Genomic DNA, 18285 nt, shown 5'->3' on the forward strand with positions numbered 1-18285 from the left:
TTTTTCTTCATTCATCATTCATCAGCCAACAGCTGGCAGTTATCCATCCTCAATCCTTAATACCAAAAACTTAGTTGGGTTTTTCATTACCAAATGCACAACAATTATCCAAGATGAATCGACTAATTAATTTGCTGTTGTTTAAATGCACATTATAACTGCATAAGCAACACGATTAACACGATTTGAGAACCAGAACAAAAATAGGATTCACACGTAACAAAAATCACACGGTGGCAGGTGGCAAGTGAGCGCCGCTCCCAGCGGCAGCAGCTCTTAAATCCGAGATAAACAATAACATGGATCCATCCATTCCTATGCCATTTGAGAGTACGAGGTATACAGATTGTAGTGGCGGCGACGATAGTAGACCATCAGGCCATAGCTGGCACACAGCAGCACAGTAATGATGAATATGAGAATGCCTAATCGAAGATTTCAAATCAGCTTATGTTATATTCCAATGCCACTTGATTTATCACCTGTCGCCGCACCCAAGTTGGCCTCCTCATAGGTCATCATCATGGTTGAGCGCTTGCATTCACGCTCCCAGTTCCCGGGCAGCACATCCTGGTAGAGTTTGACTAGAGTTTTCAGTGGGCAGGACAGGCCACAGCCGGGTATGTCCAGGGGTAGAGGCTCCGCCGTGGTGTTCTTATAGAACACAGACACCAAGGGGGTGTTGCTATCATCCACGCGCATCTCCAGCATAATGCAGGCGGCATATGGTGGACTGTGCAGCTGTGAAAGGCAAGGAATCATCATCAATCTCTCTCAATCATAATACAATCTGAAAAATTTACCTCAAATAATTTCAGGGAGTTCAAAACATTTGCAATCGTTGTGTCATGGGCACTGTAGATCCACAGCGAACGATCGGGCTTCAGTTGATTGTTTAACTTTTTGTCGAACCGCTCGAAAATATCCTTTAGCAGTGGACCCGTCTTGAATCTCGCCATGCTGCGCGTGAACGTGGCAATGGAGAAGGCAAAATTGGACACGTAGGTGAGCTCCTCCTTGCCATACACCTTCTCCGCCCACACTGGCAGTGTCATGTTGTAGAGCTTCTCAATGAACAGCGTGTTATTCAAGTACTGGGCATCTATAAAGGACTTGACGAGGCGTCCACTGTTCTGAGTCAGGTAGGAGAGGAGCTCGCGATAGCGCACGTACAGAGCCTGGAACTCTGACGAGGCTTCCAGCGTGGCCAACTCATAATCGTAGGCCGGGCATGAGGCCTTCGCTGCCAGTATGGAATCGTCCTTCTCGGGCACAGTGTGCACGGGCACGGGCTGCCAATCTATGCGTGGGTTCCATATATCATCGCCCTGTGGTTCGTACAGTCCCGCGAGATCCGATTGGGCGCTCATCAGGGTCCGATCCACATCGGTCGACTGAACAAAGATGTCCTCGTTCGTATATCTCGAGCCCAGCAACGATTTGTATCGATTTCGCAGCCATTTGCCCAGCTCGTAGTGCTGCTCTTTGCCCAGCTGAAAAGCAGGGAAACCCCAACATTATTTTATGCCACGTTTTTAGGCCTTGACTCGTCTACTCACATTGGTCAGTTGTCCCCAGCCTGTGGGCCAAAACTTTCTATTATTCCAGGGATCCGTCGGATATGGGTCCACTGGCGTACGGTCTCCATGTCGAAAAATCTGCGTTGCATACGTTTACGTTTAAATTTACATGGAAATTAGATACGATAAATATTTGTAAATGATAAAACAAAACAGAATTGCAACACCAACAACGCACGAGCCACGATAAGACGACTTACCACATGCGCAAACTTTAGCTCGCCTGGCAGCGTGGCCAACTGGTCGGGCGGGGGCCGCGTCTCACCTTCGCTGCTGCCATATGTTGGGATGTGGACGGCATTTCCTATGCCAAATGAGAGCACACATAGCACGCCGATCACAAGCAAGGCCTTGGCACAGCAGAGCTGGTGACTGTGGTTCCACATTTTCAGTGCAAAACTTGTCAGAAGCGTCCGACACCGACTGCGGGAGAGTATGGAGCATGTGTGCATATGGAGGGCTTAAATTGTAAGCCAACAGACGAATTTCTGCCTTGGCTGTTGAACACACACGGGGGCTTACCTCAATCGTAGCACTGGCCAGCTTATGGGACTTCCTTTTATTTATATAGACTCGCAATTTAGGTTTAGGCAATCGCCATATTTCTTTGTTTATAAATTTGATGACAAACTTGATAAGTCGCAGTGCAGCTTTGCTGAAGTCGATATTCGATAACGATAGGCGTTGACCATAGGTAACCCGACAGCCCTGGCGCGCTCGTTAAAATTCAAAACAAGTGTGAATGGTATTTGTGATTGATTGTATTGATTGACTCGTCGTATCTAGTTGCACATAATTTATATGATTATTTAAGTATTGCGGTAAATATTGTAACAATCTTAGCTACAGATAACAAATACATATACTGTTTGATGTGGGCTTAAAAGTACTGCATCGGGGCGAATGAGAAAAACTAAAAAAAAAATCTGTTATGCTTAAATTAATTGTGAGGGGGGGCGGGGCGCACGAGACAATGGAAAACAAAAATTGGCTATTACAATATTCATTTGAGTTGCCGAAGCATTTGCGAAGCAGCACTTCAAAATCTCCTATTTCCGCCCATATTATTTGGTCCCGGTCTGGGCCCGTTGAAACTGTAGAGGCGAAAACACAATGTAATAGGAATTATTTAATTATGTGACGGCTATACCAACCGATTCCGATGTACGGCCCCTCCCCCACGGCCGCCTTCGTGCCTGCCCAGTGGAGGAAACTCTGTTTGATATGATCCATGCAAGCCGCCGCTCTGATCGTGTCCCGGCTTGTTGCCTGCGCCTCCTTGACGCTGTGGCCTATTGTGCTCATTGTTGGCGGCACCACGTCTGGCATTAAATCCACCGCGGTCATTGTAGCTGCCACGTCTACCTTGCGGATCAGCACTTGGAGTAAAATATAATTAAAACACACATTTAAGGGAAGGCTCTAAGGGAATACCCGTTCACTCCGGAACTGTGGCGATTGCCGCTGCCGCTGTTGCTGCCATTGCGAAAGCGATTCTGCTGCACACCAAAGGTCATCTGTTGCTGCTCCACGGGCAAGGCGAAGCCACGACGATCTTGTCTTACCCCCCTGGGATTGTTAAAGCTAGAGTTTCCGGCAAGAAAATCATTATTGTTATTCGATGGACTGTTTTTGAGGTTCCTCCTGGGCCCCTGGGGAGCACCTCTATTGGCATTGCTCGGCCCTGCGCCGTCGCTATTGTCCCTGTGTTGAAATCGGCGACCGCCATCGTCACCGTTTCTGCCCCCATTACTTCCTACGCTGAATTTATTCCTATAACCCTGAGGAGACTCGTTCGACGTCTGCTGCTGCGGTGGTCCCTTGCTGTACGGCGCATTGCGCTGTTGTCTAAAAGTGGTCTCATTCCTAATGGGCCCAAACTGACTGCCATTCGAGTTGAAGCCACCTTCACTGCCGTATCTACCGCCTGCGCTACCACCGCCATCGCGCCTATTGTTCGAGCCGCCACTTTGACCTGTGCGAGAGATACATTATCATGAGTAAATAATATAAACATGTGCGACTGTGAGGCTTACCCTCCAGCGATCTGCGCCCTGAGCCGCCACCACCGCCGACACTTGGCGGGACACGACTGCCGGCTCCATTTCTGCTTCTTTCTTTTGGCCTGCCGGCCTCAACCACAATTGAAACTCCTTTGAAAAGTGTTCCATTGAGGGCGGCTATGGCCGCATCGGCCATGTCGGAAGTCTCTAGATGCACGAATCCACATCGATTCATAACATCTGCCTCAACGACAGCTCCATAGTTTGAAAAGAGGCGTCTGAGCTCGTCCGGTTTGCAGCCAGACGGCAGGCTGCCAACGAAGACTTTCGCAGTCTGCAGTGTGGATAAAACAACCTATTTTATAATTTACCGATTCTGACCACATCTTCAGCTCTTACGTACAGACATATGTATGTATTTATTTTTCTTTTCTCTATGTGTTTTCGCGTTTTTCTTTTATTAATATAGAGATGGGCATCGTGCACTTGCCAGAGAAATCTAGTGTGGGGTAACGAGCCAAAACACCGAGCATATCGATGTTTGCGATAGTCAGCTATCAGCCCCGCTTTTGTTTACAATTTCAATATTTACAATTATTTCTATTTTCAATTTTCCAACTGCCCAACTGAAATGTGGACAACGCCAAGCAATGGGGACAGCTTCGTAAATATGGATTGCAGCAAGAACGTGGTGACCATTATGCCGAGCGTGGAAATGTTGGTCAGCTTTTCGCACGACACGATGCGCGCCAAAAAGCCTTGTTTACTGTACGCCGAACGGATGGACTTCAAAGAGATGATGGTGAGCGGAGCAGAGACCAGAACACCCCCTCCCCGATATTAAACATTTACCTTTTGCAGCAACTGCGCTTAGCGGAGAAAGCCGATCAGCGTCGCATGTACATAACGACTGTGGACTGTACTTCCTTCCACGAGCTGAAGCAGGATCAGTGCCTGAATGTGACCTTCGCTGGGTTCATGGACAATGTGGTGCGCATGCTCAGAGACTGCCAGTCGGGCAAACTGGAGCTGCACCTGGCCGCCAGAGAGCCAAATGGCACCGATTACCAGCTGCAGTTTGTGGAAATAAGATCCTTCAAGAATCTCATACACTTGTGCCTGCCCTGCCGATCTGCACCTCTAAACACGGTGCTCTACTACATAAATCTCATGCTAGATGCCTCGCACAAGAAGTGCTTTCTGCTGGAGGAGAGCATACAGCAGGTACAGCTGGAGTTGAGCTCACAGCGTGCGCACATGGATAGATTGGGTGCGGAAAACAGCAAACTGAGGGAGGCACTGGCTGAGAATACGCAACGTTTGGAGGAGCAGCACTCCGCCGAGTTGCAGCAAATGCAGGAGCAGCTGTCCAAGGTGAACGAGCAGCGCAGCAGTGAGCTGGAACGCAACCGCAGATCGATCTCCAGCATCCAGACGCAGTTGGAGAAGGCAAACGCGGACAAGTGCGACACAAAGATAGCGCTGGAACAGGCCGAGCAGCGCACCCAAGCATTGAGTGATGAGCTAGCCAGCTGCAAGTCCCGCATGTGCAGCCTCAAGGAACAAAACGACAAGCTGCACAGCGACAAAGTCAATGCCAAGAAGCACGAGCGCAAATTGGAGTACAAAATTGAAGATCTCAAGCAGCACACCGCCGAGCTGCAGGAGCACATTCAGCGAGGCAACAAGGAGAAGGCCAACGTGGCTGCCGAGCTGGAGGCGGAGAAGAAGATTTTGCACACAAAGCGGCAGGCGCTGGAAATGGCATCCGAGGAGATAGCCAAGGCCAATCAGATAATCCTCAAGCAGAACCAAGAGATCCTGGGCCACAGGAAAACGATTGGCTGGCGCACGGAAGTGGCGCTGCAGCAGGAAAAGGCCATTCAGGAGAAGGAGAAACTCTTGTCCCTGCGCGAAAATGAGCTGAGGGAAGCGCGAATTACAATCAAAGAGCTGCGCGAGGAGATTCCCCACCAACTGCTGTCCATGCGACAGTTTGCCAACACCCTGGAGAAAAAGTATTCAAGTCGTAAGTGATTCCTTTTGAGAGAGTTTCTTCCTTACTAAACTCAGACTTTCAATTACAGAGATACTCACACTGAAGGAACGTTTGTCGGGAACGTGCACCGGCAAGGAGAACCGCCGCTAGGCGTCCACGTGCTTAGTTTTTCATGTTTCTTATCGTTAATTTATTCTCATTTCTCATTGGTAGGTTTAATAAAATTTAGTTGTATTGTTTGTCGCTAGTCATACTCCTCCTCGACACTGGTGACGGCCTGAGCGGCAGCCACGTTAACAGCCTGACTGATATCCTCGATCTGGTTCATCTTCAGCCTCTCGCGTATCAGCTCGGCTATGGCCTTCTGTGTGCGGCGCTCCAGACGATCCAACTTTTTGCTGGCGTCGCGCTTTAGGTCCCAGTCGGGCTTGCGTGGAGCCAGGTTGCTTATGTCTATCTCGTCGATTACCATCGGTTGTTGCAATAAATTCAGCTGCGTCTCAACGGCGGTCTCGATGGTCCCCGTTGGCTCCTGCAAGAGAACTTCCCCGATCGTGTTTTCATTTTGTGGTTTGTAGCTGCGGAAAACTGGCCTGCAAAGAAAGAAAGTTTGGGGTTACTAAATACACCTTTGCACGGCCATTTACACCATAATTACTTGGGCAATTTTTCATTCAGTTCGGACGAATCGGCGCCTTTGTTTTGGACCTGTTCCCGCAGTTTCTGCAATCGCTCCTTGCGCTTTAGGGACTCTTCCGTCAGTTTGCCCACGTTGTTGTTATCCATGAGCACGATGTTTTAATTTTTTATTCAACTATATTGAATTCTTCTGCCTGGCTTGGCAAGATTTATATCTATTTTGTTATTTGTTATTAATTTCCAATGCAACTAATTGTTGAACACTGGAAAAACCTCCGCGTTTTCATCAGACCATCGATGTATCGATAGATGCCTACATGTATACATAGCATTGTGTTACCTGAGGGGAGGGGAGCTTGCCTTGCGTATAGTTTTTATCTGAATTAAACAAATAAGCTATAAAATACAGTTATTTGATCCTGCTGATTTGGCTTTGGACTCGAAACCGTGCTAAGGCCAGTGCTAAGGCCCTCCGTGCAGCGAACACACCTGGATGCGACGAAATAAACAAGCGAAGACACAACACAACAAATTTTTGTGCGTTTGCAGCTGCCACAACTGTTTTGGAGTAACCAAAATAAATTGCCCAGAGCTGGTGCTCTAGTGCAGTGTGCGCGCACACCAATTTGAGACGCAAACGCTCTGCTTTTAGGTAACTCTTTGATTCTGTGGCTGTGGCTGTGGCTGTGGCTATTAAAACCCGCAGCCGCTGCCTGCTGCCTGCAGCCAGCCTGTCGCTGCTGTATTTACATGTACATAGCTAATAAACGTGTGTTTTTTTTTTCTCGATCAAAGGGAGCAGGGAGCGAATCCCATTGTTCTGCCTCGGCGACTAGTGACATCGTTTTGCCCGGCAGCTGTGCTAAAAATGGAGTGGACCAGGGAGAAGACACTGCAGCTCATCGTCGAGTACCGGTGTCGTCGTGGCCTGTGGGACATGACATGTGACGAATATCGCAAGAAAGAAGTCAAGCAGAAGCTCTTGAACGAGGTCGGGCAGGCGCTTGGCGGGAACATACCCACGAACGAGCTGGAGAAAAAGTTTCACACGCTGCGCACTCAATACCACAGAGAAATAAATCGCATGAAACGGAAGGAGCCGTACAACTCAAAGTGGTTTGGCTTCAAGAATCTCGCGTTTCTCAGCTCGCCCTACGCCTGTCGCTCCACGAAGGGCCGCGTGAAGATCGAAATGCAGTCGGACGAGCGCAGCAGTCGGTCCAACGCGCTGGAGAAGCTCATCGAGGAGACGACCAAGGATGTCGACGAGGACCTCATCGATGAGTCGGAGCAGGAGGACATGGAGGTCAAGCCGAAGCTGAGCAAAGAGATAAACGTGCGCTATGTCAGCCATGTCCTGCACGATGAAGAGCACGAAACGATCGAGAGTCATCATCAGCAGTCGCTAATGGATATACACGGGGAGCCTGTGGAAGCGGTCAGCTTTCAGGCCAATGAGAATGGAGAGCTCCACTACCAGTCGACTCCAGCGACGAACACTGCCATATCCAGTAACGCGGTGCACGTGCTCTCCGGTCGCATCATAAAGATACCCAAGCGAGACGCCAACGCGGACACAGATGGCGGCTACTACGACGAGCACCACCTGCACCCGCCGCCAGTCAAGCGCCTCTACTACGACACCAGCAACACTTCACACAACGCCACTATATTGGAATCCACGCAAAATGGCACGCCCGTGGTCAACATACGCCTGCCGAAGGTCAACAATGCAGGCAATGCGCCCCTCCTGTCCAGCAAGGCGGGCACCTCGTCCCTCACCAGCCCAGCCTCACCGACGGTCGTGAACATGCCGCCGCGCGACGAGTTCTCAACGTACGGCGAGTACGTGGCCAATGAGTTGCGTGCCATCACCAACCGGGAGAACCTCATCGCACTCAAACACAAGATCAACACGGTCATATTCGAGACAAACATGGCCGAGTTTCAGAAATAATTCACACGAGAGCACATCCCTTAGCTGCACTTTGACAAACTAATTATCTTACCTAGAGCTAGTGAGCTTTTAACTACAATTTTAGACCTATATTTAAATTAAAAGATTGCAATTGTCGTGTTCCCCCTCCGTCTACGCGTAGCCCTATTTCAATTTTACATTTGAATTTGTACATTTAACACACACAGACAAATATGTAACAGTTTAAATACATAAGCCAAATATATAATTTAGTGGAATATTAATTCAGTTTAGTACAGTAGGCCCCAGTAGGCTCTTCTTTCGTTACTTTTACAGTTAAATTTCAGTTCTCACAAGATGGCCGATTCCATTTGCGATCCATTTACAAATCTACCAGTTAAATTTGACATCAACGAACTCGTCAAGGAGTTCAAGCCGGAGTTGCAGGAGCGAAACATTTCAGAGGCAAAGGGACCCCGAGACTTTCTACACTTGCCCAGCGAAAAATGGGTGGTCTTGCCCAGCTTTGAGCATCAATTGGAGCATTTGAAGCCGTACCTTTCGTGCCGCCTCAACGAATATCTGCGTTGTCGGTACAGAAAGTTCCTAGATAATGTGCCAAAGAATTACATAAACGTATCCGTGCATGCAACAAACGTTAACAGGTAACAATAGCATCCAAAAGACCTGCTCCCTGATGAACATTTATTTCCTAGAATGCCCAAGCCCAGACGGAAGACTTTGAATGGTCAATTCTATGGCGTCGACAATAAGCTAGCGCCTATTCCCGTCTTGGCAGATCCCCGCCAGCATCATGTGACGAAGAGAAAGTAGAAAATCAAATTCAAAAAAAGTACAGTTACAGGTACGGGGTACAAACCTTTTCTCGCTGTATTTGTGTTATCGGAACCAGCTGATGGTCAGCCTATCGATTCACACACTGGTCACACTAACGACAACAGCTGAAGCTCGCGACCCGAAAAATCAATAATGCAGAAAAATATCAATTGCGGGCGAAAAATGTTTACAAAATGCATTAGTTGCTGTGGCTTTACGATAATCTATGTGTTTTTCGCCTGCCTGTTAATAGAAAACTGCGGTAAGCACACAGTGGCCACCCACACAAAGTGACCCCGATTAAGTTGTGGCTGTATCTGGTATTTCAGTTGCCTTGCACAGGACGCTGCGCCACTACGAGTTGTTTCACAAGGACGATGTTTTGCATAGAGTGGTCAAGAGAGGTATTATTAAGCATAGCAGAAATCCATTCAACACCATCAAGGAGGTGGAATTCACGACGCTGGGCAAAAACTTTCGACTGATTTTGCATCCGCATCGCGAGGTTCTGCACAGCAAATTTCGCGCCTATGCCGTGGATGCTGACGGCAACGAGACGGTGGTGCACATGGGTAAATATACAATTTGGGATACATAAATTTCCACTTACTGAAGCTGTGCTTTTGGTTGCTTGCAGATCATGACAGCTTTTACACGGGCCGCGTATTTGGGGAGCTAGAGTCCTCGGTGCGTGCCCACATCGAGGATGGCACCATGACCATGTCCATCCACCTGCCAGACGAGACGTATCACATTGAGCCTTCGTGGCGCCACTTGCCCGCAGCCAAAAAGGACACCATGGTGGCGTACAAGTCGTCCGATGTGAAGCTGCACAAAAACGAGCAGGGAGCCACGCCAAAGACTTGTGGCTACATCAAGGAGGGTTTGGAGCTGGAGAGCAAAGACAAAGACGAAGACGCAGTGGACAATGAGATACATGCGCGTGAGAAGCGCCAGTCGGATCAGTACGAGTACACGCCCACCAAGACCCGCTGTCCGCTGCTGCTGGTGGCCGACTATCGCTTCTTCCAGGAGATGGGCGGAGGCAACACAAAGACAACCATTAACTACTTGGTAAGCTGATGAGTTCTCTTCTGTAGGGAGCTGTCTAATGTCATTTAATCTGCCCCACAGATCAGTCTTATAGATCGCGTGCACAAAATCTATAACGACACGGTGTGGCAGGACCGCTCCGATCAGGAGGGCTTCAAGGGCATGGGCTTTGTGATCAAGAAGATTGTGGTGCACTCGGAGCCGACGCGGCTGCGTGGCGGGGAGGCGCACTACAACATGATACGGGAGAAATGGGATGTGCGCAATCTGCTGGAGGTGAGTTCCGGGCCATCCAAGGCGAAGTCAAAGCTGAATCAATTGTGTCGTGTAGTTGTGATTGCCTCATTAACACTCTCATATATCAATCAATGTAACTCTTGTTCTTGGACTCTCTCTTACTCTAATCCCACCGTGACTGCTAACCCGTGTGTGTGTCTGCTCTCTGGGGATTAGGTCTTCTCCCGGGAGTACAGCCACAAAGACTTTTGCTTAGCTCATCTCTTTACCGATCTGAAATTCGAAGGCGGCATTTTAGGCTTGGCTTACGTTGGCTCCCCGCGTCGCAACTCCGTTGGCGGCATTTGCACTCCAGGTTGTGGCTAATCCCAGATAAATCAATACTCGTTTTTGGTCATTTATCATTTGGCTTACACACTTGCGTTCTCTCCTTTGTTTTCCTTTGTTTTGTTCAAGTTTGTTTTGGCATTCATTGACCGTAAAACTAATTCGTTTTTCCCCTCTCTATTTCCACCTCAAGAATACTTCAAGAATGGCTACACGCTGTATCTGAACTCGGGCCTGAGCAGCTCGCGCAACCATTACGGCCAGCGGGTGATTACACGCGAGGCCGATCTGGTCACGGCCCACGAGTTTGGACACAACTGGGGCTCCGAGCATGACCCAGACATACCCGAGTGCTCGCCCAGCGCCTCGCAGGGTGGCAGCTTTCTGATGTACACCTACTCAGTCAGCGGCTACGATGTGAACAACAAGGTAGGAGCAAGATCTAATAAAAGTTCCAGTTGGGTTTTAAGTTTTAAGTGTGTTTCCCTTTCGTTTAGAAATTCTCGCCCTGCTCGCTGCGTTCCATACGCAAAGTGTTGCAGGCCAAGTCTGGTCGCTGCTTCTCGGAGCCGGAGGAGTCTTTCTGCGGAAATTTGCGCGTGGAGGGCGACGAGCAGTGCGATGCCGGGCTGCTGGGCACCGAGGACAATGACTCATGCTGCGACAAGAACTGCAAGCTGCGTCGCAACCAGGGCGCCATGTGCAGCGACAAGAATTCGCCCTGCTGCCAGAACTGCCAGTTCATGGCCTCCGGCATGAAGTGCCGCGAGGCGCAGTACGCCACCTGCGAGCAGGAGGCGCGATGTACGGGCGCACATGCCGAGTGCCCCAAGTCGCCGGCCATGGCGGATGGTACGATCTGCCAGGAGCGGGGACAGTGCCGCAATGGCAAGTGTGTGCCCTACTGCGAGACGCAGGGCCTGCAGAGCTGTATGTGTGATATCATTGCGGATGCCTGCAAGCGCTGCTGCCGCATGAGCATCAATGAGACATGCTTCCCGGTGGAGCCGCCGGATGTACTGCCCGATGGCACGCCCTGCATAACTGGATTCTGCAATAAGGTGAGAGAGAAATTCTATACAACTGATCCTCACATTTTAATGCTTATATTTTGTGTGTGTTTAGGGCGTTTGCGAGAAGACCATACAGGATGTGGTCGAGCGCTTTTGGGACATCATTGAGGAGATCAATGTGGCCAAAACCCTGCGATTTCTCAAGGACAACATTGTCAGTAAGTATTCCTGCAGGATTTCCCATGCAACAGTCGCCTAATGGCAAGCTTTTGCTCCTTCCAGTGGCCGTTGTGCTGGTCACCTCAGTCTTTTGGATACCCATCAGCTGTGTCATTTCATACTTCGATCGGAAGAAGCTGCGCCACGAAATGAAGCTCATCGAGTGGAGCCAAAAACTCGATCTCATACATCCCAGCGATGAGAGGCGTCGTGTCATACACATACGGTAGAGATGCGCCACACTCGCAGCGAGTCAACAGACCATTTAATTCTGTATTTTATTTTATAGCGTACCACGCCAGAAGATCTCTGTGGCGCGAGCCTGTAACTAGCACAAATCTCGGTGGCGGCCATTTTTTTATCTTCCGTGAGCATTCTTCTCAAAACTGCCACAAATTCTTTTGTATTAAGCGACATATTTGAACATAACATAAAACAATGAATAAAATTCCATATACTATAGACCAACCCAAACCCACACACACGCACACGCATTCCAAGAACGTACATTCGTTTCGATTTATTTGAAATCTTCCTTTTTGAAAAATATATTTATATTATTTTGCAGCTGCTTCGTCTTCGTTTTTCTGTTCTGTTCTTTTCTGTTTAGTTTTATTTTCTTGTTTGTATCATTTGTTGTATTAGCTTACTGGATAGTTTATTGTTTACTTTACTTCTTTGAAACTTTGCTCTTGCCGTTTGTCTGTGGCACAGCGTCCTCGTCAAAGTCGCCGTCGCTGTCCTCCTCATCGTCGGAGTACTCCTCGTACATCTGGCCATCGTCGAACTCGCCAAAGTTCATCTCGGCCTGGAAAAGTACACCAAATGAGAACCACGAAAAAAGAAATAAAGAGTATTTGTGCCATACCTTTCCGCAGACATGGACCGGCCCAGTGCCCTGCACCAACTTAAATGTGACCGATCCATTGGGGAACTCCACATTCGGTCTGAGGCTGCGCGTCTCGCCGACCTTCAGCACTGCTATTGGAATCTTCACAGTCTTTTTCTCACCATCATCGTTCACGTTTGTCTCCGCCTGCAAAGTGTGCAATTCAACTATTATCTTGGACCCATGCTACACACATTTATGCTGTATACACTGTACCTGTACAACATTGAATTCCCCCGTCTTTGCTTCGGATCCGAGCGAGATCTGTTTGATTATCAACTTGTGTGAGTGGACGACATACTCCTCTGGAATATCGGGTACATCGAACTGTGCAATTGGCTCTTTCTCGCTGAGTGTAACACCTGGAAAAGCAAGCGAGAAAATGTAACTCATTTTTCCTTTGCCGGCCGGGCCGGCACTCGCCAGCGCCAACTAAATATCGTGCTGTTTTCTTTTGGATATGCTTATGCACGCGAAAATGTAGCTACTTACCATAAAAAGATTCGGACTCCATTTGTAGTTCTTGTATCACACGGTTGTACAGTCAATTATTAAAGGAAATTTTTTGTACTCTTACACGTGCCCGTAATGATGGCGGTGGTGATGATGATGATGTTGAAGCGTTGAGTAGGGTTGGTAAACGTGCCATGGCTGACGTGCATCTTATCGATAGTCACGCGAATCTGATGAAAATGGAAATATATATTCGAAATCATAAAATTTAGACGTCCTTAGTCTCTATTTCAATTATTACATTGCGAAATTATCGTTTGAAACTGGAAAATTTCACTATAATTAGTTTTAGATCCCCAGGCTGTACCGAAAAACATGTCGATAGATAGGTGGACAACTACCGATAGTGGCCAACCTTCAAACTACCACTGCCACTCACCCCCGATACTATCGATATTATCGGTCGTCTCGCATCTCTAGCTACCATTTTGCAAATTTTTTTGCTCAACACGTGTTCGACGCTCGGCTCTTTTAAATTAATATCAACCAAATAACTGCAATGGCTGAGGAATCTTTCTATGGTAAATATAATAAACCTATGCAAGTTTAATTCAAGTCTAGTGCAGCCGCAATATTCGGGCTAAAATTCGAGTTATGCGCGTGTGAAAGGGCAATGCCTGCCGCAGACGCCGCCGCTTGCCGGTGTTTTTGTTCAAGGTTGCCTGCCGCTGACTAATTATTGTGTCTGTGCACATACAGCACATGCATACATACAAACGGATTGTAGATACACACATGTGTTTTCTCTTGTTAAGCATAACCGGGGTACTAAGAACAAATGATCTAATTTTCAGGTGTCACTTTGACCGGCGAAAGCAATAGCGTGACGTGGGACGTGGACGAGGACTACGCACGAGGCCAGAAGCTGGTGATCAAACAGATTCTGCTGGGCGCGGAAGCCAAGGAGAATGAGTTCAACGTGGTGGAGGTGAGTGTGCATAAATTTTGTGTGTATGCGCGCGCCGCATGCGTCTGCCGACCCGTCTGCCTTTTGGCTTCTGCTTCTCTTCTTTTTCTTTTTTTTTGCCGTGTTTTATGCCGGGGCAAGGACCGGTTTCTCTATTCCCATGGGCATGGGCATGGGTTAGGGTAATTTTTGTCTGTACATCTGCAACGAATGCCTTACCCCCCTTCAAATTGTAAGTAACTGTACGCAGATACAGATACAAAAAAATCGAATTTAAAGAGAAATATCACACATTTATTGACTTTCGCTTTCAATCATCGAATTGCGATATCTTTACCGTTGCATCAGCTTCGTTTTCCAATGCTTCCATTAGTTCCGGGAAGCTCTTTGAGAACTTTAGCATTTGTCGCGTCTTGCTGTCCATTCGGCAAAGCACCCCCGCTGCCGGTACACTCCAGTTCCAGCAAATGAGATTGCAGTTGAGCAGCGCAAGGTCCTCCCGCAGCGAAATGAGGTTCTGAATAGTAACGGGAGAAGAGGAAGTAGTAAAGTGAATTGGGGTTCAGGGTTAGCGCCACTTACCAGCGCCACGGTGGTATCAATAGATCCGATCTCGTCTCCCTTGATAATAACCAAGCTTATGGCACCCTGCTGACTCGTCACATGGGATACAATGGCAGTCTTGAGGTATTCCGCTGCCGAGTAGTCGATGCTGCCCTTCAGATCGGCCAGGCTCAGCTCAACGCCATTATACTGCCACAAAGAGGGAAGGAAATGCAACCTCGTGGTGAACTTTATGTCTGTTTGAGCGTACCTTTTGGGTCTCCAATTGGAATTGCGGCTTCATGCTCTTGTACAGCAGAAAGAGTGCATTAAAGACGATGCCCACAACCATGCCATACTCCAGTGTCCAGAACACACAACACAAAACGGTGACCAGAAAGGGCAGCATATCACGCTCTACAGAGAAAGACACAAAAGTTGTCTTATTGGCACTCTTTATGGTCTGCAGAATACTCACTCTTGGCACGCCATATCTCCGCAATGGTCTCGTATTCCACCATAAACAGCATGGCTGCTATGATGATGGCTGCCAGCGTGGCCTTTGGGATGTAGGCAAAAGTGGTGGTGAGAAAGGCGAGAGTCATGAGCACGAGGGCGCCTGTGGCAGCGCCACCCAGTGGAGTCTTCACGCCACTCGCATTGTTGATGGCCGTCCGCGTGAAGGAGCCCGTGATGGGCATGGACAGAAAGAAGCTGCTGAGCACATTGCACATGCCCAGAGCAATCATCTCCTGCGAGGCATTCACGATCTTTCCTTTAGCTAAAGGAGCAAAGAGTTAAAGTCTGTAAAAGAATGTCCAAAGCACCACTCACAGAAAGCCTTTGCCACGGCCACGCTCTCGAGTATGGAGAGCAGGGGAATGGACACCAGTGAGGAGCCAAGGTTCGAGACCATGCCGCCAAAGCTGATGGGCTCTCCGGTTGCTGGGTCCTGCGATTGAAATGGAGGCACCTGAAAGGGGGGCAGGCCCGAGGTGATGCTGCCACTCACAAGGAATGGCAGTGACTCGGAGCCGAGGCTCAAGAGGTAGCACAAAAGGATGCCCACGAACACAGCCACAGCATTGCGTGAGAGCGAGAGATACTTCAACAAACTGGGGTTGCCACACGGCAAGTCTTTGATTTTCTGCAAGAAAATGTCCAAAATTACACCTTGAATGGACGGAGAATCTCTCTTCGATCTTACCCGCATGAGCAGCAACAGAACTAAGGTGCAGCATCCCAGCAGGGCATCGTTGAGGCGCGTTTGCTTGATGTGCCCAAAGAAGTGAATCCACGAGTCGAGGAACCCCGTGGAGCTGCCTGTTATGCCAAATAGATTGTTAATCTGCCCACTGGCGATGGTTATGGCAGCGGCCATCGTGAATCCTGTGGTCACCGGCACCGAAATGAAGCGCGTGAGCACGCCCAGATTGAGCAGACCCAGCAGCAGGATGATGCAGCCAGCCAGGAAGCAGAGCAGAACAGCATTGTCCGGATTGCCGTTCACATAGGGACGCACCATAAGGGCCATGATGGCAGTGGGGCCCACTGTGATGTCCTTGCAGGTGCCCAGCAATATGTAGACGAAGCCGCCCATGAATGCCGAGTAGAGGCCATAGGCGGGAGGCAGATCGGCCACCGCACCATAAGCTATAGCCTGAGGCACAGCCGTGAGGCCCACCGTCAGACCCGCCACAATGTCCATTGGCAGAAAGTTCAGCTTATACTTTGGCAGCCAATCTGTGACGGGCAGCAGTGACTTGACGGTTTGCAGGCTGCAGCAACTGCGTGCCTTTGAGCCCACGGCCTCGCACACATTCGGCAGGCGTTCCCGATATAAATCTGTATCTGGAAGTACATTTTGCAGAGCAATTAAATATATGGACATATATTGGACGTCGGCTAGTTGGGCGCTGTCTGGATATCTGCGTCATTACTTGACTTGATTGGGGAAATATAGAGCAGAGATTTATAATCAAGCATAAATAATCTTTATGCCTGATCAGATTTCTGAAGTGCCTTAATGATTTCCTTTGGACAATTCCGCCATAGTTCTCTGTAGTCTTGTGATTGCTGGGAACTGCTTGATGGACAACTTCATCCAAGAGGAAGCAGCGCGCTTGTCTATCAGCATTCGAAAGAACCCCTAGATTATGCTGTCTTCAGGGTAGACCAGTTTTCAGTCAGTCTTTGGGGAATTTCCATCTATGATACTGAGGCTGAAGATCTCCTTTGATCTGATAGGAGGATTACTAATACCCGACTAGATAGATGGCAGTTCCAGTCGTTGTGGGATTGTTTTTCTCTACTCACCTTCATTATCGCGCATGCTGACAATGGAGGGGTTTTTTAATTATATTTCACACGTTTCTTTAGAAGATTTTTAACTAGCAGCCGGCCACTTGTTAGATGTGAAGGAGAATCGCTCTTCAAGTGAGAGTGCACTTGACAAAAATTTCCTGCAAGTCGTGTGGTAGGGGCCGAACCGAACCGAACCGTTTCGCACAAGCGTGAGCCAACGAATGGTTAAGCGCAAAACTCTAGCTGAATGCGTAGCCAGCCAGCCAGCAAGCAGAAACTGGAACGAGAAAGACGGTTATCATCGCACCCAGGGGACAGTTTTGGGGGAAGAGGTGCTCGTCGTTGACTCGGCTGACAATGATTAGGGAAGCGATAAAAGCAGCGACCACAGATGTATACCCCATGATGAGCTTCGAATGTGCTGCGGCGCGGGCGCGTAAATTGGAAATTAGAAATGTAATCTGCGGAGTCGACAACTGTCTTTGAAGCACTTGAAGCATTGTATCTATCTGTTCCATCGGCAGCATAATCAAACGAATACTTTTCCATTCTTTAACGCAGGTCAACACAGTGAAGGACTCTGTGCAAATTCCAATTGCTGTGTTGAAGGCAGGCGAGACGCGCGCCGTCAATCCCGATGTGGAGTTCTACGAGTCGAAGGTCACGTTCAAGCTGATCAAGGGCAGTGGACCGGTGTACATTCATGGCCACAACATCAAGGACGATGTCGAGGTGGTCGACATGGAGGAGGAGGATGAGGAGGACGATGTTGCCGAGGACGAGGAGGATGATCACCCAAAGAAGCGTGCAAAGATCGAGCAGAATGCCGCCGCCGCTGCTGGCGATAAAAACGCCAAGAACAAGAAGAAGTAAAAGCCGCCACCGGACACGAAGAGCCGGAAAATAAATCATCGTAAATCGTCAACCACCATCCCCAGCGATGATGGTTTAAGCTATTTCTTCACGTGTAGATTTAACAAGCAACAAAGTGTTTTAGGCCCTATTTTACAATACGATACATAACATACTGAGAATACAATTTAGTTCCTTTTGAACGAGAACAGCTCCTTAACCTAAACTTTAAACCTCCTAACTCTATATTATTACATTCAGTTCAAAGACAACGTTGTGTGCTCGTCTCGTGTAATCTTAAGCGGAAAGTCCACACACCAAATCGAACACACAGAGATTTGTATATACATATATATAAAACCTACAACTAAACAACTAAACCGAACTTCCTGTATGACCCCCCGCCCACCCAACTCCCCCTTCTTCATAATTGTGGTATGAAATTAAAACTG

The 18285-nt window shown here is 48.5% G+C and overlaps 10 protein-coding genes across 10 annotated transcripts; 5 read left to right on the forward strand and 5 right to left on the reverse strand.

The window, feature by feature from the left end:
• Positions 1 to 6: 6 nt before the first annotated feature.
• On the reverse strand, positions 7 to 2242 carry LOC117898881 (prostatic acid phosphatase). Its single transcript, XM_034808564.1, has 6 exons — positions 2103 to 2242; positions 1781 to 2003; positions 1560 to 1658; positions 804 to 1493; positions 483 to 741; positions 7 to 425 (listed from the first exon to the last, which is right to left on the reverse strand). The coding sequence occupies exons 2-6, from the start codon at positions 1964 to 1966 to the stop codon at positions 316 to 318; spliced, it is 1344 nt and encodes a 447-aa protein (XP_034664455.1). The 5' UTR covers positions 1967 to 2003; positions 2103 to 2242; the 3' UTR covers positions 7 to 315.
• An 81-nt stretch (positions 2243 to 2323) lies between these two features.
• On the reverse strand, positions 2324 to 4106 carry LOC117898882 (keratin, type I cytoskeletal 9). Its single transcript, XM_034808565.1, has 5 exons — positions 3987 to 4106; positions 3617 to 3917; positions 3015 to 3555; positions 2735 to 2959; positions 2324 to 2674 (listed from the first exon to the last, which is right to left on the reverse strand). Exons 1-5 carry the CDS (start codon positions 3990 to 3992, stop codon positions 2620 to 2622), a joined length of 1128 nt encoding a protein of 375 aa, XP_034664456.1. The 5' UTR covers positions 3993 to 4106; the 3' UTR covers positions 2324 to 2619.
• A 43-nt stretch (positions 4107 to 4149) lies between these two features.
• LOC117898880 (spindle assembly abnormal protein 6 homolog) lies at positions 4150 to 5821 on the forward strand. The gene is made up of 3 exons (XM_034808563.1): positions 4150 to 4385; positions 4445 to 5612; positions 5671 to 5821. Exons 1-3 carry the CDS (start codon positions 4215 to 4217, stop codon positions 5730 to 5732), a joined length of 1401 nt encoding a protein of 466 aa, XP_034664454.1. The 5' UTR covers positions 4150 to 4214; the 3' UTR covers positions 5733 to 5821.
• LOC117898884 (coiled-coil domain-containing protein 12) lies at positions 5745 to 6437 on the reverse strand. The gene is made up of 2 exons (XM_034808567.1): positions 6241 to 6437; positions 5745 to 6175 (listed from the first exon to the last, which is right to left on the reverse strand). The coding sequence occupies exons 1-2, from the start codon at positions 6366 to 6368 to the stop codon at positions 5827 to 5829; spliced, it is 477 nt and encodes a 158-aa protein (XP_034664458.1). The 5' UTR covers positions 6369 to 6437; the 3' UTR covers positions 5745 to 5826.
• A 114-nt stretch (positions 6438 to 6551) lies between these two features.
• On the forward strand, positions 6552 to 8423 carry LOC117898883. The gene is made up of 2 exons (XM_034808566.1): positions 6552 to 6873; positions 7017 to 8423. The coding sequence occupies exon 2, from the start codon at positions 7090 to 7092 to the stop codon at positions 8176 to 8178; it is 1089 nt and encodes a 362-aa protein (XP_034664457.1). The 5' UTR covers positions 6552 to 6873; positions 7017 to 7089; the 3' UTR covers positions 8179 to 8423.
• A 28-nt stretch (positions 8424 to 8451) lies between these two features.
• Positions 8452 to 9004, forward strand: LOC117898886. The gene is made up of 2 exons (XM_034808569.1): positions 8452 to 8804; positions 8856 to 9004. Exons 1-2 carry the CDS (start codon positions 8497 to 8499, stop codon positions 8971 to 8973), a joined length of 426 nt encoding a protein of 141 aa, XP_034664460.1. The 5' UTR covers positions 8452 to 8496; the 3' UTR covers positions 8974 to 9004.
• Positions 9005 to 9079: 75 nt separating this feature from the next.
• LOC117898879 (ADAM 17-like protease) lies at positions 9080 to 12302 on the forward strand. Its single transcript, XM_034808562.1, has 10 exons — positions 9080 to 9238; positions 9306 to 9548; positions 9614 to 10050; positions 10111 to 10305; positions 10483 to 10621; positions 10787 to 11022; positions 11091 to 11654; positions 11719 to 11824; positions 11889 to 12051; positions 12115 to 12302. Exons 1-10 carry the CDS (start codon positions 9130 to 9132, stop codon positions 12155 to 12157), a joined length of 2235 nt encoding a protein of 744 aa, XP_034664453.1. The 5' UTR covers positions 9080 to 9129; the 3' UTR covers positions 12158 to 12302.
• A 118-nt stretch (positions 12303 to 12420) lies between these two features.
• On the reverse strand, positions 12421 to 13364 carry LOC117898885 (nucleoplasmin-like protein). Its single transcript, XM_034808568.1, has 4 exons — positions 13207 to 13364; positions 12931 to 13076; positions 12694 to 12861; positions 12421 to 12633 (listed from the first exon to the last, which is right to left on the reverse strand). Exons 1-4 carry the CDS (start codon positions 13226 to 13228, stop codon positions 12496 to 12498), a joined length of 474 nt encoding a protein of 157 aa, XP_034664459.1. The 5' UTR covers positions 13229 to 13364; the 3' UTR covers positions 12421 to 12495.
• Positions 13365 to 13591: 227 nt separating this feature from the next.
• Positions 13592 to 18213, forward strand: LOC117896302 (nucleoplasmin-like protein). The gene is made up of 3 exons (XM_034804524.1): positions 13592 to 13748; positions 14022 to 14155; positions 17543 to 18213. Exons 1-3 carry the CDS (start codon positions 13727 to 13729, stop codon positions 17852 to 17854), a joined length of 468 nt encoding a protein of 155 aa, XP_034660415.1. The 5' UTR covers positions 13592 to 13726; the 3' UTR covers positions 17855 to 18213.
• On the reverse strand, positions 14407 to 17205 carry LOC117896300 (sodium-independent sulfate anion transporter). The gene is made up of 7 exons (XM_034804522.1): positions 16994 to 17205; positions 15885 to 16528; positions 15512 to 15824; positions 15156 to 15458; positions 14949 to 15094; positions 14717 to 14887; positions 14407 to 14651 (listed from the first exon to the last, which is right to left on the reverse strand). The coding sequence occupies exons 1-7, from the start codon at positions 17007 to 17009 to the stop codon at positions 14445 to 14447; spliced, it is 1800 nt and encodes a 599-aa protein (XP_034660413.1). The 5' UTR covers positions 17010 to 17205; the 3' UTR covers positions 14407 to 14444.
• Positions 18214 to 18285: the final 72 nt, after the last annotated feature.

The sequence above is a fragment of the Drosophila subobscura genome, chromosome O (assembly GCF_008121235.1).
Source record: "Drosophila subobscura isolate 14011-0131.10 chromosome O, UCBerk_Dsub_1.0, whole genome shotgun sequence".
In the NCBI taxonomy this organism is placed as follows: Eukaryota; Metazoa; Arthropoda; class Insecta; order Diptera; family Drosophilidae; genus Drosophila; species Drosophila subobscura.

Excerpts from the sequence above, each read along its gene's own strand:
- LOC117896300 (XM_034804522.1), bottom strand. Across the intron at positions 15,825-15,884 it reads TTCTGTTGCTGCTCATGCGG|AAAATCAAAGACTTGCCGTG; the intron begins GTAAGATCGAAG and ends ATTTTCTTGCAG. Across the intron at positions 15,095-15,155 it reads GGAGATATGGCGTGCCAAGA|AGCGTGATATGCTGCCCTTT; the intron begins GTGAGTATTCTG and ends CTTTCTCTGTAG.
- LOC117898885 (XM_034808568.1), bottom strand. The coding sequence starts at position 13,228 with ATGGAGTCCGAATCTTTTTATG. Across the intron at positions 13,077-13,206 it reads GGAGTCCGAATCTTTTTATG|GTGTTACACTCAGCGAGAAA; the intron begins GTAAGTAGCTAC and ends TTGCTTTTCCAG. Across the intron at positions 12,634-12,693 it reads CGGTCCATGTCTGCGGAAAG|GCCGAGATGAACTTTGGCGA; the intron begins GTATGGCACAAA and ends GTACTTTTCCAG.
- LOC117898879 (XM_034808562.1), top strand. The coding sequence starts at position 9,130 with ATGCAGAAAAATATCAATTGCGGGCGAAAAATGTTTACAAAATGCATT. Across the intron at positions 11,825-11,888 it reads TCTCAAGGACAACATTGTCA|TGGCCGTTGTGCTGGTCACC; the intron begins GTAAGTATTCCT and ends TGCTCCTTCCAG. Across the intron at positions 12,052-12,114 it reads CGTCGTGTCATACACATACG|CGTACCACGCCAGAAGATCT; the intron begins GTAGAGATGCGC and ends TTTATTTTATAG.
- LOC117898883 (XM_034808566.1), top strand. The coding sequence starts at position 7,090 with ATGGAGTGGACCAGGGAGAAGACACTGCAGCTCATCGTCGAGTACCGG.
- LOC117898882 (XM_034808565.1), bottom strand. Across the intron at positions 3,556-3,616 it reads AGGGCGCAGATCGCTGGAGG|GTCAAAGTGGCGGCTCGAAC; the intron begins GTAAGCCTCACA and ends TCTCTCGCACAG. Across the intron at positions 2,960-3,014 it reads CACAGTTCCGGAGTGAACGG|TGCTGATCCGCAAGGTAGAC; the intron begins GTATTCCCTTAG and ends TTTTACTCCAAG.
- LOC117896302 (XM_034804524.1), top strand. The coding sequence starts at position 13,727 with ATGGCTGAGGAATCTTTCTATG. Across the intron at positions 13,749-14,021 it reads GGCTGAGGAATCTTTCTATG|GTGTCACTTTGACCGGCGAA; the intron begins GTAAATATAATA and ends TCTAATTTTCAG. Across the intron at positions 14,156-17,542 it reads ATGAGTTCAACGTGGTGGAG|GTCAACACAGTGAAGGACTC; the intron begins GTGAGTGTGCAT and ends TCTTTAACGCAG.
- LOC117898881 (XM_034808564.1), bottom strand. The coding sequence starts at position 1,966 with ATGTGGAACCACAGTCACCAGCTCTGCTGTGCCAAGGCCTTGCTTGTG. Across the intron at positions 1,659-1,780 it reads AGCTAAAGTTTGCGCATGTG|ATTTTTCGACATGGAGACCG; the intron begins GTAAGTCGTCTT and ends TATGCAACGCAG. Across the intron at positions 426-482 it reads CAACTTGGGTGCGGCGACAG|GCATTCTCATATTCATCATT; the intron begins GTGATAAATCAA and ends ATCTTCGATTAG.
- LOC117898886 (XM_034808569.1), top strand. The coding sequence starts at position 8,497 with ATGGCCGATTCCATTTGCGATCCATTTACAAATCTACCAGTTAAATTT. Across the intron at positions 8,805-8,855 it reads CATGCAACAAACGTTAACAG|AATGCCCAAGCCCAGACGGA; the intron begins GTAACAATAGCA and ends TTTATTTCCTAG.
- LOC117898884 (XM_034808567.1), bottom strand. The coding sequence starts at position 6,368 with ATGGATAACAACAACGTGGGCAAACTGACGGAAGAGTCCCTAAAGCGC. Across the intron at positions 6,176-6,240 it reads CTGAATGAAAAATTGCCCAA|GCCAGTTTTCCGCAGCTACA; the intron begins GTAATTATGGTG and ends CTTTCTTTGCAG.
- LOC117898880 (XM_034808563.1), top strand. The coding sequence starts at position 4,215 with ATGTGGACAACGCCAAGCAATGGGGACAGCTTCGTAAATATGGATTGC. Across the intron at positions 4,386-4,444 it reads TGGACTTCAAAGAGATGATG|CAACTGCGCTTAGCGGAGAA; the intron begins GTGAGCGGAGCA and ends TACCTTTTGCAG. Across the intron at positions 5,613-5,670 it reads GGAGAAAAAGTATTCAAGTC|AGATACTCACACTGAAGGAA; the intron begins GTAAGTGATTCC and ends TTTCAATTACAG.